We start from the raw sequence: 15,911 nt of genomic DNA on the forward strand, positions 1-15,911 counted from the left end.
CTGGAGCAGACGCCGGCGCGGCCGCCCCAAACCCCAAACCCGGGGTGGCCCCATCCTGCAGCCGCCAGCCCGGGGACCCGCAGGAACCCAGCGCGGGGGGGCCACGCCTTGGGGGGGGTGAAGGTGCCTGGCAAGAGCGGCCGGGGCAGAAAGGGGACGTGGCGTCCCCCCGGCAGCACCGTGCAGGAGGGGCTGGTTAAAGCCGGGGGGAAGCTGCCCACTGCTGGGCCCCACATCGGCATCCCCGGGCTCAGGCTGGGCTCACGGAGGCCAGAAACGGGTCAGGAGAGAAAGCGGCAGCGGCCCCGCGGCGTGGGGTGACAAGGCAAACAGGAGACGAGGGAAGATCATAATCATGGTTTTATTTGTCATGATCCCACTGTCCAACTAATTGACTAGTTGCAAGTGACCCACAAAAAAATGGACTGAAGATTTACTGAAACTTCTTTTAGTCCAACATAAATGAGGAAGAAAAAAAATACTTCTGACATTTCCAAAAAACAGAAATAATAGCAAAGTATATTAATATACATTCAACATATACTGCGCGTATTGATTACTACAATACAAAGCAATGATAAAAAAAGTGTGATACTGCGAAATGGCACGGTTAAGCGAGTCCCTGCTGTTTCGGATGCTGCTGGAGGGTGGCCGGCGGCTCTCCCACAAATACAGTGTCATGTAAACAAAAGGAAAACAAACCAAAGGTACAGAGCGAGAGGCTTTCGGGGGCTCCCGCGAGCCCCCCGCGCCCGCCAGCGCCAGGGGAGGCAGCGCCGGGGGAGGGCGGGGCCCTGGGCTGGCCCGGGCGCTGCCGGGGTCCCCCCTCGGCGGTTTTGGGGTGCGGAGGCGGTCGGCGTGGCTCCCCCGGGGCGGGGAGAGGCCGGGAGGAGGCGGGGGTGAGGACAGCAGAGTCACCTCTGCCGTGCTGGTTTCACACTTCCTTCTGTGCAAATTCAGGAGGGCCGGGTCGGTTTTTCCTCGTTTAAAAAAGGTTCCGGAAAAGTGTCAATAAGAATTGGAGCTGTCGCTGGTAAAGTCCCAAAGGCAACGATGACACCGGGCGCTCCCCAGCCCCGGTGGGGGGGCTCCACGCTCCATCCGTTGGGAGAGGATGGAGAGAAGGACAGAGGAGGGATCTATGCGCGTCCCAGGTGGATAAAGGAGAAGACCACTGTCGCCACTGGCACGAGAGAGCAAACCAGTCACAAGTACAATGTCGTTAAAAGAAATAAAATACTTTGAACAAAAGGTGCAAGTCACAATTCATATAGAACAGAATCTAGTTAAAAATTTCTCTCAAACAGAAATTCCTTTTGCCTTTTATTAATAACAATAATAATAAAACAACATTTACCGAAAAACAATTCCTACATGATCGGGAGGAGAAGCTAAGAAAACAAAGAAAAATCTGTCTTCCCTACGTCAGGCCAGGAAAGAGGAAAAAAAACCCCAAGTCGTCTGCGGATTCGAAAAGAAAAGGTTCGAGGGGGCGGGGAAGAGGCGACCCCCGGCGCGCGCTGACAGCCGGAGCAGGAACAGCAGCGGACACGGATGAGACAAGAAGCGTCTTGCACCAGGGTGGGCGCTCCCCCGCCCTCGCCCCCCGCCAGCGCTGCCCCTCGGGGCGCGCCGGGCCCCTCCCCTGCGCCGAGGGCGAAAGATCCGGGGGGGCTCCGGCGCCCGCCAACGCCCTCCCCGCCAGGCCGGGCGCTCGCTCGGGCTCCACGAATCCTCCGCGGGCGCAGAGGCTGCTGGCGGGTTCTCTGGTCGTGTCGGCGGTAGCGGGAGTTACAGGCAGACGTGGCGAAAACGAAAGAAACCAAAGGAACAACACACGGGATGAAGTGACTATGAGGAAAGGGGCCATGGTATTCCAGTTAGTCAGAAATACTACGGCAATTTGGCGCAATGCTGCTAGATACTGTTGGTTTAAAATGGACCTTTTCGTTTCAAAGCTGTACATCAAACCTGCGAGAGAGACAGAGAGAAGCGGCGGAGACGTTAGGAGACACCCGAGCACAAACCACCGTCCCGCTGCCGCAGCCCCCGCTGCCTGCCCGGCCCGGCCCCGCGCACTGGGGGCTCAGGGTGGTGGCCCCTCCCTCGGGGCGCAGGGACAAGGAAGGGACATGAAAGCCAGGCCAGCGGGCCCAGGCCTGCCACCGAGGCGACGTGCGGCGGGAAGGGGAAGGACGCCCCAGTACTCACCCCCTCCCGGTTACACCCCGGCCTGCTCCATCCCAAAGGGCACCTCCGGGTGCTTGTAGCTCAGCAGGACGTCGGTGATACACGTCGACGGGTAACAGGAGGTGTTTAGGTGCTGGCTGCCATCGCCGAGGTTGGGATGCTCTTGACCTTCCAAACTCTCCCCGCATTCTGTAAGGCCGAGGAACCGCCTCAGCGGCTGCACGAGGAGCTCTGGGGCGCCGGTTCTGGGGTGCGGGCTGCGAGCGGGTGCTCTCGGCACCCGGCGCGGCCCCCCAGCAGCCCCCCGTCCTTACCCTCGCTGTCCCGGTCGCGCAGCTGCTGGCTGGCCATCAGCGACGACTGGCTGAGGACGGCGTCGGACATCCGCGCGGAGCTGAGCGCTTTTCCTGCCATCAGGCTCATGCCGGGCAAGTTATCCAACTGCACCTGCGGGGAGAGCAGGGCCCAAGTCAAGGGGGGTCGGGACAAGGCACCCCGCTACGCCCCAGCTTGGAGAGGCTGCCCGGGGAGCTCCCGCAGGCCTCAGCGAGGCTCCAACTACGGGTAAATCCACATCAGGGACCGCTCAGGCACAGCCAACGTCCACGAAGGGACTGGACGGCCCAAGTCCCCTCAGACTGACGCTGAGGGAAGGGCCCTTCCCCGTTCCAGGAGGGAACTGAGGCACCGAACGCATCAACGTTGGGGCAGGACGGTTCCCAGCGGCCTGAAGCGCCGGGGATGGGGCGCGGCCGCGGGCACCTTGTCCCCCAGGACACAACCCGCGCGCAGGGAGGACACCCCGCGCCGCCGTCAGCCCTGCGGGCACCGGCTCCTCCAAACCTACGTAGGCATCGTCGCTGTTCTGGATGGTGTGGTGTCTCTGCAGGGTGCGCGGCCGCGGGTGCTCGCTGGCGGCGGGGCGCGCCGGGTAGCCCAGGCCGTTGTGGTCGGGCACCTGCATCGCTTGGCCGGGGGAGCTCCTGTCCATGCAGTTCCCTACGATGGACTCTGGAAAATCAGACAAGGCACAAAAGCGACAGGTTAGAAGGAAGCTGCAGGTCTTGGTGCTGCGTGGGCCCGAGGTGCGACGGCACGAAGGAGCGCTCGTGGCGGGTGGGCAGAAAGGGGAGGTGGTGCAGCGCCAGGGCCCCCCCAGTGGCACTCGGGGCAGCTTCTCCCGCCAGCTCCAAGATCCCAAAGAGCCCAGCGCTGCCTCCGCTCAGGTCTGCAAAAGCAGCCTGGAAACGGGGGGCCGGGAGCCCACAGCGCAGCGACCAGGGGCCTTCCTGCTGCCTCTGCCCCGCGAGCCCGCGCTCGCCCTCCTCCCTCCATTGCCCACACGGTTACACAAGAGCAGAGGGAGAAGCATCTCCCCAGCCTCCAACACGGGACGTTCTAGCAGGGCCCCTTGGCAATTGTAAGCAACATAATCTTGCTGGGAGCGTTGGCCAGGATACTCGCTTTTATCAGATGACTTCTCCCTGCCCTCCTCCAATCTGGCTGTGGGAGGACATGAGTGTTCTGCCTGGCAAAGTCCATCTGCACCGCAAGCTCTTCTGACCGAGGGTAAAGGCTACATTCCTATCGAGCAAAACCGCTCGTCATCAAGTACACGATGTTTTGAAAAAAGTCCTGAGGTACGGCGAAGCCTATCACGGGGCCGATGCACGTCAACAGCTCTCTGTCAGCGAGTCGTCCCGCGGAGCACAAACATGCCGACGTGGCCGCGAGCAGCGGGGAGCTGCCCTGAAATGACACGGCTGCAGGTAGATCCCCCGCCCAGAGCCAGCGGCTGGCGCGGGCCTTGGCCCGGCGGGACGCGATCCCCCGCTGCGCCGGGCCGCCGCGGGCAGCCCGAAGGACGCTCCCCGAAGCGAGAGAGCCCCCGTGCCAGGCGCAGGCTGCGCCCCAGCCCCCCGCGCCGCCCTCCCGTCCTGCCGGAACCCCGGCCCGGGGCAGGGGAGGCGCAGCGGCCTCCCCCTGCCTTTGCACAACCGCGGGGTTACGTGCGGTTAACAGCTTTCCGGGAAAAACACGAGGGAAAGCATGAGGTAACAGATGTTGGCGGAGCCGTGCCACCCACCCACGGCTCGGGACGCCGCTCCAACTGTGGGAACAGTTGCTGGGGCCGGAGCCTGCTGCTCCAGCTCTGCAGCCAGCCCTGGCGCCAGCCCCCGCGCCCCAGGTGACGCGAACCCCCTCAGCCTGCACCCAGAAAAGCCGAGCGCAGGCTGCCCGCCGCCGGCACGGCTCCTCTGGGAGCTCCCTCGCGCTCCCTCCCTCGCCCCCAGCCCGCGCCCACGGCGGGAGAGGTGGCCTTTGTGTCGGGGCGGCATGTGACACTGGCACGGCGGCAGGGCCAGCGCCGCCAGCTCAGCCCCCCCGCGCCGCGGCGAGGCCCATTTCCCATGGGCAGCGTTCCCAGCCCCAGGACGGCCAGGTTGGAGCAGAGCTGGAGCGGAGCTGTTCAAAGGAGGCTCAGTCACATCCCAAACACAGATTTGGTCGGTGCTCTCACAGTCTCCGGCAGATGCTCAACAGCCCAGCCAGGGCTTTCTGCTCCCTCGGACGGCACAAATACTCCTGAGCCACCACAAAGTTACCCCCTGCTCCGGGGAAAACACACCCGGTGAGCTGGGGCAGAAGAGAAAGGATCCCCCCTCTCGAGACGTTGCAGCCTCGGAACACAGGATAGGGAAAATAATGGGAAAACAGGAAAACGTGGGGAGGTGGCTGGGAAAGCATCAGGTGGGGAGAGGAGCCGCGCTCGGCCAGGGTGCTGGTGGCACCCGCGCGGGGGCTCCGGGGGGTTGTGCCGTACGTAAGGGGCCGCAGGCCGCGGCGGTGCCACCGGGGACCAGGCAGCACAGGCCTCATTCCAAGTGGGTTACGGAAGCCAGGAGGAGAGAGGTGCGAGCGGTTGTATCTCAGGACATAGTTTACTACATGAGCCCTCTGAACAGCACTGCCAGAAGGGCTTACACAACACTATTTGTAAACATTTACTTGCTTTTACTCATTTACGAAGTCTTGTAGTCTAAAGTCCTTTTCCCTTGTGCAACAGTTTCTAGTGCCATCAGTGTGGGGACAGACATTCAGCCTCTGGCTTCCTCAAATCTCGTTGTTCATCTAAGGGTCTACGATACTCAGAGGCAAACTCTCGGCTGGGTACAAAAAGCGCCTCCAGAGCATCTAAGCTTGGCCTAACCGGGGCCGATTCCTCCCTTCCACGCTCCAGGGAAATGGAGGTCCGAGAGCAAACGCATCAGTAACCCAAAGTCGAAGAAAACTTCAGAAAAGCCATGGCCCGTCCCTCCCCCCGCCGCGCTCCGGGGGGCTGGGGCTTGGCGTGCCCACGCTGCCCTCCGAGCCAGCCTGCTCCAAGCCAGTACTTTCCCAACAGACCCGCGCTGTGTCCCCAGACAAAGCCGTGCCCCCCGTGCCTGGGCCAGCGCTCCCCCGCAGCGGGGCCCGCGCTGCCAAGGGCCGCCCGGTGGCTTCGGCCCAGGGCGGCTCAGTCCCGCAGTGAATACGGATCCGCCCAGCCCGGCCCGGAAAGCCTCCCCCCTCCTCAGAGCCCTCCTCGCCAGGGGCTAAGATGGTGTTTTTCAGGCGGAGAAGGCCTGCAATGACAGCTCAGGCAGGAATTTCTCTTGCAGCGTGCCGCTGCCAAGGCAGCCACCAAGAAGCAAAGGCGCGGCTGCTTCCAACTAGCAGAAAAGGTCTTCGGATGCGAGTTTAAACTCCGCTTCCTTCAGAGTCAACCCCTCCTAGTTCAAGCGGGGCTCGAGCCTCGCCACCGCTTCCCCACGCGCAGGAGGAGCCGCTCGTGGGAGCTTTCGCGCTGCTGGGACTCGAGGGCCTGCTCGTAAGAGAGGGACCCCCCCGCTGCAGTCAGGGGTACACAGTAACTGAACCGCTCCCGGGCCGCTGCTCCCGCGGGGTGGGGAACGTCCCCCCCCAGGAATCAGCACGTCGACAGCCCCGAGAAGACGGCAGCACTCCGCGAGCCGGCGGCTACCTGCCGGCAGAAGTAGGGCAGGTTCCCAAGAGGAGCAGCCGAGCGGGTTCCCTGCTTATTTAAGGCTGTTTATTCGGCTGTGCCCGCAATCGACGTGAGGCCTCGGAAGGAATCTAGGTAATCCCGCGCTATGCCAGGCACGGCACGCAGGCCGGGCCGGGGCGCGGCAGGAAGCCTTACCTCTGCTCGGCACCTTATTCCTGCCGAAGGCGGCAGCGGGCGGGTGTCGGTACGGCTGCGTCCCCAGCTCCGGCGCGTGCCCAGCAGTTCCCAGCAAGGGCTCGGGGTCCCCGCGCCCTCCCGCGCTCACGAGCAGAGGGGTCTCGTGGCAACCTTTGGTCAATGTGTTTGAGCTCTTACTGTCCGGAAAGCTGTCCCTGGCCCCCTCGCAGGCGCAGTCCTCCTCCATGCTCTCCGAGTGGAACAGGGCCGGCTGGTGGACGTACCCGTGCGGCGGCACCGACGCGGGTACCTGCGGGATACATTCTTGCGCCCTGATTTTTAAGAGGTGCTGGGGGCTGTTCTGGGGGTGGTACGTGTCAGCACTCTGATAAGGCAAAGACAGCGACTGGCGCTCCGAGAGGTTCTGGCCCACGCTGGTGCCCATGTTCCCAGCATCCCCTTGACTCATGTGCCTGAACAACTCTTGAAATTCTTGCTGCTGCTGCTGCTGCTGCCGCCGCTTGATGAGCTGTGCAAATTCGGCCTGGGGCAGCCGCATGTCCGTGTGCCCCGTGAGCGAGTGCCGGGGGGAAAGCAGTCCCTGGAGGATGTGCGGTACCTGCTGGTGTCGGCTGTAGTCAGGCGGCGTCGGGGACAACAGTGCTTGCTGTAGTGCCGATACGGTGTAGTGCTGCTGCTGCTGATGTGCATTTTGAGGGAAACTGGGGTACTGCTCAAGCTGGGGGACCTTCAGAGCTTGCTGAGCTGGAGGAAACCCAACTCCTCCCGACGGGCTGTAGCTGCTGGGGGAAACGCGAGGCTGCTCCGGGAACAGGTGGGGGTGTAAGTGCACCTGGTCGTAGTTGGCGGGGGGATACCTGTTCACGTTCAGGCTGCAAGGAACAGAAAGCAGCGGGTGAGCACGCCACAGCACCCCAGCTCGGCCGCGCAGCCTCCCGGGGCAGCCCTGCAGAGGCCCAGAGCCTCGGCCTGGCGGGGAGACGCCTCACTCCCCCAGAGCAGCACGGCATGGCCCTGGGCTGGCGAGGAAGCCACGGCTCAGGTCGAGACAACCACTCCCTTCTCCTCCTCCTCCTCCTCCCTGCTCCCAGCCAGTGGCCTCACCTGTGCGACTCGGCGCTGTCGGCGCTGAGCTGCTTGGAGAGCTGCCGGTGCCCGTAGGTGAGGGAGGCCATGAGGCTGGCACGGTGCTGCAGCTGCAGCGGGCTGGCGCCGGGGCTGAGGGGCAAGCCCCGGGTGTGGGAGGCCAGGCCCTGCCCGGCCACTGAGGCCCCTTGCAGGAGGTTGTTGCTGACCATGTCGCCGGGCTCCTGCACTTGGATCGTGACCTGCTGCGGCTGCGGCTGCTGCTGCAGGCCCAGGCACGGCAGCCCCATGGCTGGGGGAGGGGAACAGTTACCGGACTGCGGGAAGATGGCGGTGTGGGACGGCATCCCTTGGAACTGGGACTGGGAGGCAGCACCTACAAGGAACAGAGAGCCTCAGCGCCCACGCCGGCCCGTGCCAGGGCTCGGGAGCTGCTGCTCTTCAGGGCCGGAGCGGGAGCCCCAGCACGCGTTCACGGATGGTGAAAACAGCGGTACCCCAACCCCCACCATGCCACGCCAGCGGGCACAGGGTGCAGCTGGAGCCCCTTGCGCAGAACGGGAAACAAAGCGGAGTTGACGGGGATTTGCATAAACCCGAGAATATCAGCCCTTCCTCCCCACCCCCGGGAGCAATAAGTAAGGATCTTATGACAAGAAACCCAACAGCGCGTTCCAGCTGGCAGCTCCTCGCGAGCTCTCGCTAACACCAGCCCTTGCTGCCAGATGGAGAATCTTTTACATCATCAGCAAACTGTGCAAGGACGAGGCCACGGGGGGACCAAAGCCCCCGGCACCCTCCACCACTTTCCCCGGAGGGTCCACGGGACCGTGGGGCTCTGCCGAGCAGCCGGCCCAGCAAAGTGCCGGCGCTTACCGTGGGGCTGGAGCACGCTGCTGCTCACAGGAGGGGGGCTGCTGTTCGGCTGCCTGAAGAGGTGGTTATTGGGGTGGTTTGGGGGCGGGCTGGATGGCTGGATCCGTAACCTGCGCAGGGAAACAAGCACCTTCTCGTCACGCCAGCTCCTCATTAGGATGCCTTTTCAACTGCTCGCGCTGACACCAACTGCTGCGCTTCTCTGGTTTTAAATAAACACCATCAAGCCCTCGGTGGGGATCCCAAGCTCTTTACAGCCTGGCTTCTCTCCTGAGAGCCACCCGACTTGCCTAAGCCCAGCAGCACAGGAGAAAAGAAACCCAGGGCCACGGGCACCGCAGGCTCGCCCTCCTGAGTCACGGCGGCCGGTGAGAAACCGTCCTTCCTCCTCTCTAAGTCAGCCTGCCCCAGCCACAAGTCGGGGCTGAAGCCAAGGCCAGTCACCTCCCCAGAAGCCTGAGAAGGTGCGAGACGGGCAGCAGCAGCTCCGAGCTGAAAGCACAAAACTGGCTAAGGAAGGCAATGCATTTTCAAGCTGGGCAAAAGGCAGAACTGTCAATCATCTGTTCAAAGCAGATTTGTGCCTTTGAATCGTGTGTCTGAGCTTCTGAAGGGCCTTCAGACAGAATCCAGCTAAAAGGACCAGGCACATTCACCTGGGAACTGGCTCTGCGGTTCCAACTTCACACACTTCCACCCCAGCCCTGGACTCACAGTGTGTTCACACACCCCTGGGCTGGAGCACGAGAGAAAACACTCCCCAGAGCCTTACTAAAGGCATTTCTTTACCTCTGAAGCTGGTGAGTGAGCAGAGCTGGCTGGTTTTCACAGGGAGCTTGCAAGGGTGGAGATGGCTGGGGCGGCCGGATACAGTCCTGAACCAGGCACCGGAAGAAAACAAGAAGCGTTTGCGGTCAGTCAGGCCTCGGCTAGTGAATTAGAGAACACCGATCGCTGAAGCAGGACGTATCCCAAGTCAGCAAATGCTCAACCCCTGACTGCAGCGCTGGCTGTGGCAGCAGCTGTGCAAACATCACTGCTGAACTCCCTCAGGCCTGCTTCTCGTTACGGCAAGCCCAGCAACCGACCCTCCTCGGTCCCCACGGGCCCCACTCGGCTGCTCCATCTGCAGCAACGCGGGAAAGCAGCCAGGATGGCGGCAGGCCCGGCGTGGGCGCCAGTACCTGGATCTGCTGATGAAGAATCTGATGGTGCTGCTCCTGCTGGTACAACATGTGCTGCTGCTGCGTCTTCTCCAGCGTCCTCTCGTCCATGTGTCCGCCGTACATCTTCTGAAGCTGCTCGCACTCCTGTAAGGAACCCAACACGCCCTCTAAGTAACCTCTTCGGGCACGGCACACTTGCTGCACAAAAAGGCGCTCTCTGCAGCCCGCCCATCTTGAAAAAGGCAGTAAAAAAAGCCTAATCCGCTTAATTTGACACAATCAGGTGTGTAATAACATGGCTAGCTCCAGCCTTGGATAACAGAAAAGGAAGGGGTGTCTGTGACACCGAGCTGGGACCCTTCCGTTGCCTTAAAAGTGCAAGCACAAAGCTCTCGAGATGACAACTTCAAGGTGAACCGAGCACCTCGTGTTTCTACCGGGTTGCAAGGTGAAAGTCCTGTCCCAGGGCCAAATCCTGCTGCAGCCATCGGTACGAGGCACACTGGCTGCGCAGGGGACAGCGCACGACCCGCTGCAAGCGCTGGCAGGAGGAACTGCCCGTGCCCAGGACACCCCGGGACAGCCTTGCTGCCACGGAAGAGGCGGCAGAGGAGGAGCCGCGCTCAGGCAGTGCTGGTGGGACGTGTGGGGGCAGAGCGGTGCCCACTTTCCTCCCCAGAAAAGGGGGTGGAAGCCCCCAGTGCTCCCGGCCCTACGCCGAGAGGACGCTCAGCGGGGCGGCTCCCGTGCGGGAAGCCCCCAGGGCACGTCCTCGGCCGGCAGCGGTGAAGGTTTCACCTTCTGCTTCCCGGAGCAGCTCGGCTGAGACAATCGCAAGCCCTCGCAGGGGCTCTTGGGAGCACCCCCCCTCCCTCTTACCTGCTGAAGCTGTTTGATGCTGCTGTTATTGCCCATCTTCTCCAGGTGGGCTTTGAAAGCCTGGATGCTGGCAGCACCATCAGAGAAGCGCCGAACCGGGGAGAAGCGTTCGGTGGGGAGGTGCAGAGTGTTTGAGTCCTTGTAAATAGAACTGAACACATGGGGAAGCGGGTTAGCGATGCCAGCTCAAAAACAAGCTTCAGTACAGAGACACTTAATTTACACCAGCCACGCCAAGTTCTACCTGCCCACTCACCCGGAATAAACCATGTTTTAGATCAAGAAATAAAGTCCCATCATCACAGTGAACAGGAAACAGGATTACCAGGTATCCCCGGTGCCTGGGCAGATAAACGTGTTTTGAGGTCGCAGAAGACTCAGCTGCAAACCAGACTCCAGATGGGCAGCAGCTCATTGTCCACCCATACAGATGCATCTATCCCTCGGATGGAAAAGGTTTACAGAAACCATCCACATCCTAAAAGTCTAAAATGCACCTCTCCGGTAGCCAGTTCTGGAGCTTTCCAGCTCTCCGGGGCCCCTGACTACACCTGACGCCTGTGCAAAACAGGAGGGGCACGTGGAGAAAAGCCTGGCAGGTTCTGCAGCCCCCGAGGAGGCAGCGGGGCTGGCGTCCCTGCTGAGAGATGCCCTGAATTGAAAAAAGAGGGCAGGGAGGGAGCTCTGCGCAGCAGGGGAATCTTCCTCGTGCATTAACCAAGCCGTCGCTTCACACGCAGTCTCCCGGTTGCCCGGTGCTCAGCCCTGGGCGATCAGAAGAGCAGACGCAGCCAGCACGGAGGCACCTTCCCCTCCCGACGAGGTTTCTTCTCCTTGACCATCAGAGGGAGCCAGATTTTGTTCAGGAGCCGTTTTCTCCCCAAGTTGGGGCTCCCCATTATCCCGGCCTGCGTTACCGTTAGCGCTGGCTCTCCGCGCCCCCGTCACCACGTCCCTCCCGAAGGGAGCCGGGTTCCTCTCCCTGCCCTAACGGCTTCTGTGCAAACGCAGCCTACAAAAGCCAGCGTCACCGCAGGACGGCCCAGGCTCTGGCGGCAGCCTCCCTCCGCGAGAAGGTGGCGGAGACGGGGCTTTGCGGCCGCCCGGGCACGGCGGGAGCCCCTCCGGTGGGCGCTGCTGGGGTCCTGGCCCACGTTACCGCTGCGGCTGCTCTGAACGCGGCTCTTCGCCGCAGCCTGTTCCGCCAAGAGCAGCGATTCCTCCTGGTGAGGAGCACGGCCAGCACGCGGGGCCAGCTCCTGCACCCGGCCGGCCCCAGCAGGACCTACTGCAGTTGCCACAGATCACACGCCACCGTCTTCCCAGGACAGAGCGGTGCCCCGGCCTCTCGATGCCAGCCCAGCCACCACCCTGATCCCTTTCATCGCACTGATGGGAAGCGGAAGCTACAGATAAAACGCTGCTGAGGTTCCCAAACCCCTGTGGCTAAGGCAGAACTGCCCTGCCCCGTGCAGTCGGTGTACTTCAATTCTGCGCTCAGAGACTGAATTATTGTGACCAAAACCAGGTGCTACGTAAGAAGACGGCTTAAAATAGGTAAAGCGCTAAAATAAACCCCACCTGCCATTCAGTAACTGAGGTGTACTCATGTGCTCGTGGTTTCTGTGCGGTATGTGGCTGGGACACGACACGGGACAGTCCGTTTAGGCCGTGGCGAGATGAAATCCCCGCGATTGCGCAGGTAAAACAGGCGGCAGGCGCCCAGCGCGTCACCGCACTGCGGGTACCACTCGGCTCGTGGTGCAACGGCCTCAGGCCACCAGAGCCAGGAGGCGGAGGGGACAGGAGGTGACACCAGCCTATGTAAGTCCAGGGTGAGGTGTTTGAACCAGTGTTTGAACCGTCTTGTAAAGAATCGGCTCCTGCAGAGCACGAGGGGCCCAGCTTACCTGTGCGACTCGAAGCAGTCCTTAAAGCAGGACACAGACATTCTGGTTGTTTTGCAAGCTGTGCTCCTCTTCCTAGCAAGCTGTGACCCTAGAAATCTTTCCCCTCCTGCTCTTCCCATCCCCCAAGCACCTCTGTGAGGGAGTAACTGCAGGGTAGAGAGGTGCTTATCTTGGTTTTCCGGAGTTCCAGCGTGGCACTAGCACTGCCTCAGTCTGCTCAGAGTTCACCTGTCTCTGCTGATTACATCAGTGCTCAGCTCAGCAGGTATCTGGCTACGATAAAAAGCGCTTTGTCAAGCTCGCCAGCGTGAGCTGGCTGGAAGACTGACCGCGAGCACCAACCGCGCCCGGTCGGCGACGGCCTTCCCCACAGGCAGCAGCTCTGCAGCTGGCAGCTGCTCTGCGCTCTCGGCGCCCAGAGCTTCAGAGCACGGGGTTTAAGCTCGCTCTGGGGCATCAGCGTCTCCAGCTCACTGCTGTGCCGAGGACTCTGTGTACCTCTCCCCTTCAGAGGGGCCCCCCAACGCTTCTGGTGGTTCAGATCCAACCTGCATCGGGTCCCTCCTTCCCAGCCACGGCAGCTTCCTTGCCTCCCCGGTGCCCTTTCCCCACATCATTCCCATCAGGGGTTCAGATCAGAAAGAAATTGACTCTTGAGGAGCTTTGCAAAGAGACTTTGCAGTCAGAACACACAACTCTGGTGCAGAACAGTGAGGTTTTTAAGCTGTGATATAGATGACTTTTGCCTGCATCTGCCTCTGAAAAGGTTCTGTAGAAACTCTGCCAGCTAACTGTTGCCCTGACACCTACCCCTAGAGCAGAGAAAAGCTCTCCTCTACGCTGAACAGCTTTTTCCCAGCCCTCACATGGTGGCAGCCGTTCCGGCAGATCACCTCCAGCCGCAAACACGGGCCGGAGGGGCAGAGGCAGCCAACTCCTGCCCCCGTGCTGTGGGGATCTGCCGGCACAGCGCCCGCACAGGCCTCAGGCGTCCCCGTCGCGGTCAGACACCCCCTGCCCTGTGGGTCCGCTCCTGGGGCGCGCTCCTCCTCCGCACCCCTCCCTGCCAAGCGGGACGTCCTCAGTGCTCCCTTCCAGACGCCTCCTGAGCGGGGTTCCTGGCGCAAAGCTGCCCGAACGGCCGGTGCCATTACTCACCGGTGCTGATCGGGTACCAGGTGTGGAGCCCAAGCCCGGGGTCGGAAGGACTGCTGTCCTAGCTGCCTCTGCAAGTCTGGAGGGATTTCAGCTGTAGGGTTGGTCATTGCCAGAGTGTGCCTTTTTGACCTATTTGCCAAGTATCTGCAACAAGCAGGAGCACATTTTATAAGAGACTGATGGGAGTACTCCGAAAACAGGGAGCGTTAGATAATCCAGAGGAAACGGGAAGGAAGAACGCTTGCTGCAGTGCTCAGAACAAGCAGGGAGAAGCGCGCCAGGGGCACGCTGCCCCTGCCCGTCACGTCACGGGGTCTTCCGGGCTTGGGGGACCAGGGTAGCCCGAGCTGCGTGTGTGCTACTGCCAGCCTCCGGAGGAAGGAGCGGCCGTTTGCTCTCCGCAGCAGCGAAGCCATGTCCCACCTCGCGGGGAGCGCCGGTATATCCCTTGGGGAATACCCAGGCGACCACCGGCCCGCAGCGTGGATTCGCTCCGTGCCAGCGGGCCTGCCCCCCTCGGCCGAGGCCCCGCTGCGCCGCGGGGAAGCCTGCTGCGCGCGCGGAGCCAAGAGACGCGTCGCCGATCATCCCAGCGAGGGCTGGGCAGAGCGTGGGCGCCAAGCAGAGCTGCTGCTCGGCTGCAGCCTGGCAGGACGGCCCTGGCACTTCAGCCCTACCCTGGGACGCCCCAGGGCTTGTTGCAGCAGGGGAAGAGGGCGCGGGGGCCACCCCAGACAAGGTTACGGTGAGTAGAGCCTCCGGCTGCCTGAGGAGGAGCACGAGGAAGGCGCTGGGCTGAGGACCGAGCGCTCAGCCCGGTCCAAGTGCGCCATCTAGTCCCTGCTCCACCTTGGGGAGTTGGGAACGGCCCAGCGAGGCGCAGGGCAAAACCAGGGCGGGGAACTGCACAGCGAGAGGCTCCCGGCCTCCGGATCCAGCACACAGGCTGGGCTGGCCTCTCACCTCGGGGCCGGGGGCTGCAGCTGGGCCCAAAGCACCCTCTGCCCTGCAACTGAGCAACTGTGGGTCCTTCGCAAACCCCCCCCCAGGACTACGGCAGCACGCGGGGCAGCGCTGGGAGCCTCTGCACCAGCGAGGATGTGGCGACGGGCCAGGCGGCTCTGCCAGCCGCCGCCCTGAACGGCTGGTACTGGGGGCAGCGGGGCCTGAAGAGACAAGTGGTGAAGCTCCTGCACAGGCGGCCCGGGCTCGTGACGAGCGTGGGGGCTAGCACCCTGCCTGCTCGAGGCCAGGCGGGATGAACACCCGCTTCCAAACCCAACTGTTCCTACCCTCGTGAGCAGCAGCAGCGAGGCAGCTGCAGGAACTGCGACAAAGATCGCTTGGCCAGTGACACCAGGGACTCTAACGGGGAATTCTCACCTTCGCTCTCACCCCCTCCTAGGGCTCCCTGCAACCTCAGCTGGGGAAGCACAGAAGAGCAGCAAGCACCGAAGCTGTTGCCTTCTCCCAAGCCAGCCTCTCCTGGCCAGCTACCGAAGGCACTTAAGCAGAAGACAGCAAGTTAACAGAATGAAGAGCGCTTAGCGTTGTGGTAACTTGCCAAAGTCTGTGCCATTAGCTGTTTAAGAATCACTTGATGCAGACGGAGAAAGTTTCCCAAAGAGCTTTACAGTTGTGGTTTGCTCAGATCATTTTATTTCAGACCTCCAGGGAACAATCCAATCATGAGCTATAACAGCGTTCCGGGTGGAAGACAGTTCCCCAAAGCTCAAAGGAGATGTGACTGTTCCCTGGAGCGGAGAAGAGACTGCGCTCCGTTCTCAAGGTCAGACTGAGAAGGGCAAAAAGCGCTCACTGGTGGCTGCACACACTGTTCGGAGAAGCTAAATATTTGCATCTGTCCCCAACACTAACGCTATTTACCCTTCTCTGATGACTACTGACGTGTTGCAACACGAGGGGGTGGAGAGCAACTGAACACACCACCTGGATGGGGCTTTTCCTTGGCCACCTGATGGAGGAGGAGCGGGTGGTGGGGAAGGGCCAAGGGCAGCACTGCCGAGAGCAGCAAGGCGGCCTGCGGGTCCAAGGAGATTTGCCTCTCAGCGGGACCCCAACATTTCAGCACCCTGTGACCTCCAGAACACCGTGTGGGGGTTTCAAAATGTTTCCAGCTGAACTAATGCTTTAACTAAAAAATTCAACGGACACCTCAGCTTTTAGAATAGGAGAGGTGAGAACCTGCCCAGGTAAGATGTCCGGGCAACCCCTTGCCAAGAATCAGATTCCTCCGACTGGCGCAGTCAGGGAGCCTGCCTGCCCTCCGAAGTGTTGTCAGCGGGCGTTCTTTGCCCTGAATTACACCGTTTAGCAGCCGTCCAGCTGCGCAGAGTCCGTGCTCCTGAGCCCTGCCAGGCAGCGCAGCGCACGGGAAGGGCACCGCAGCCTGACAGGGGCTGAGCGCAACCTCTGCTG

The 15,911-nt window shown here is 61.8% G+C and overlaps 1 protein-coding gene across 7 annotated transcripts in view; it reads right to left on the minus strand.

The window, feature by feature from the left end:
* Positions 1–342: 342 nt before the first annotated feature.
* SIK3 (SIK family kinase 3) overlaps positions 343–15,911 on the minus strand; it is an 84,104-nt gene continuing 68,535 nt past the window's right edge. For 5 of the 7 annotated variants that reach the window (XM_074848885.1, XM_074848884.1, XM_074848880.1 and 2 more), the window contains 11 exons: positions 13,473–13,616; positions 10,405–10,555; positions 9,544–9,669; positions 9,149–9,234; positions 8,360–8,469; positions 7,502–7,859; positions 6,395–7,269; positions 3,038–3,201; positions 2,505–2,637; positions 2,212–2,379; positions 343–1,971 (listed from right to left, as the gene is read on the minus strand). In XM_074848885.1, the coding sequence (XP_074704986.1) occupies positions 2,222–2,379; positions 2,505–2,637; positions 3,038–3,201; positions 6,395–7,269; positions 7,502–7,859; positions 8,360–8,469; positions 9,149–9,234; positions 9,544–9,669; positions 10,405–10,555; positions 13,473–13,616 (2,305 nt within the window). In that variant the 3' untranslated portion in view covers positions 343–1,971; positions 2,212–2,221. The remainder of the gene's footprint in view (positions 1,972–2,211; positions 2,380–2,504; positions 2,638–3,037; positions 3,202–6,394; positions 7,270–7,501; positions 7,860–8,359; positions 8,470–9,148; positions 9,235–9,543; positions 9,670–10,404; positions 10,556–13,472; positions 13,617–15,911) is intronic. The other 2 variants (XM_074848886.1, XM_074848883.1) reach the window with 1 other exon arrangement.

The sequence above is a fragment of the Strix aluco genome, chromosome 23 (genome assembly GCF_031877795.1).
Source record: "Strix aluco isolate bStrAlu1 chromosome 23, bStrAlu1.hap1, whole genome shotgun sequence".
In the NCBI taxonomy this organism is placed as follows: domain Eukaryota; kingdom Metazoa; phylum Chordata; class Aves; order Strigiformes; family Strigidae; genus Strix; species Strix aluco.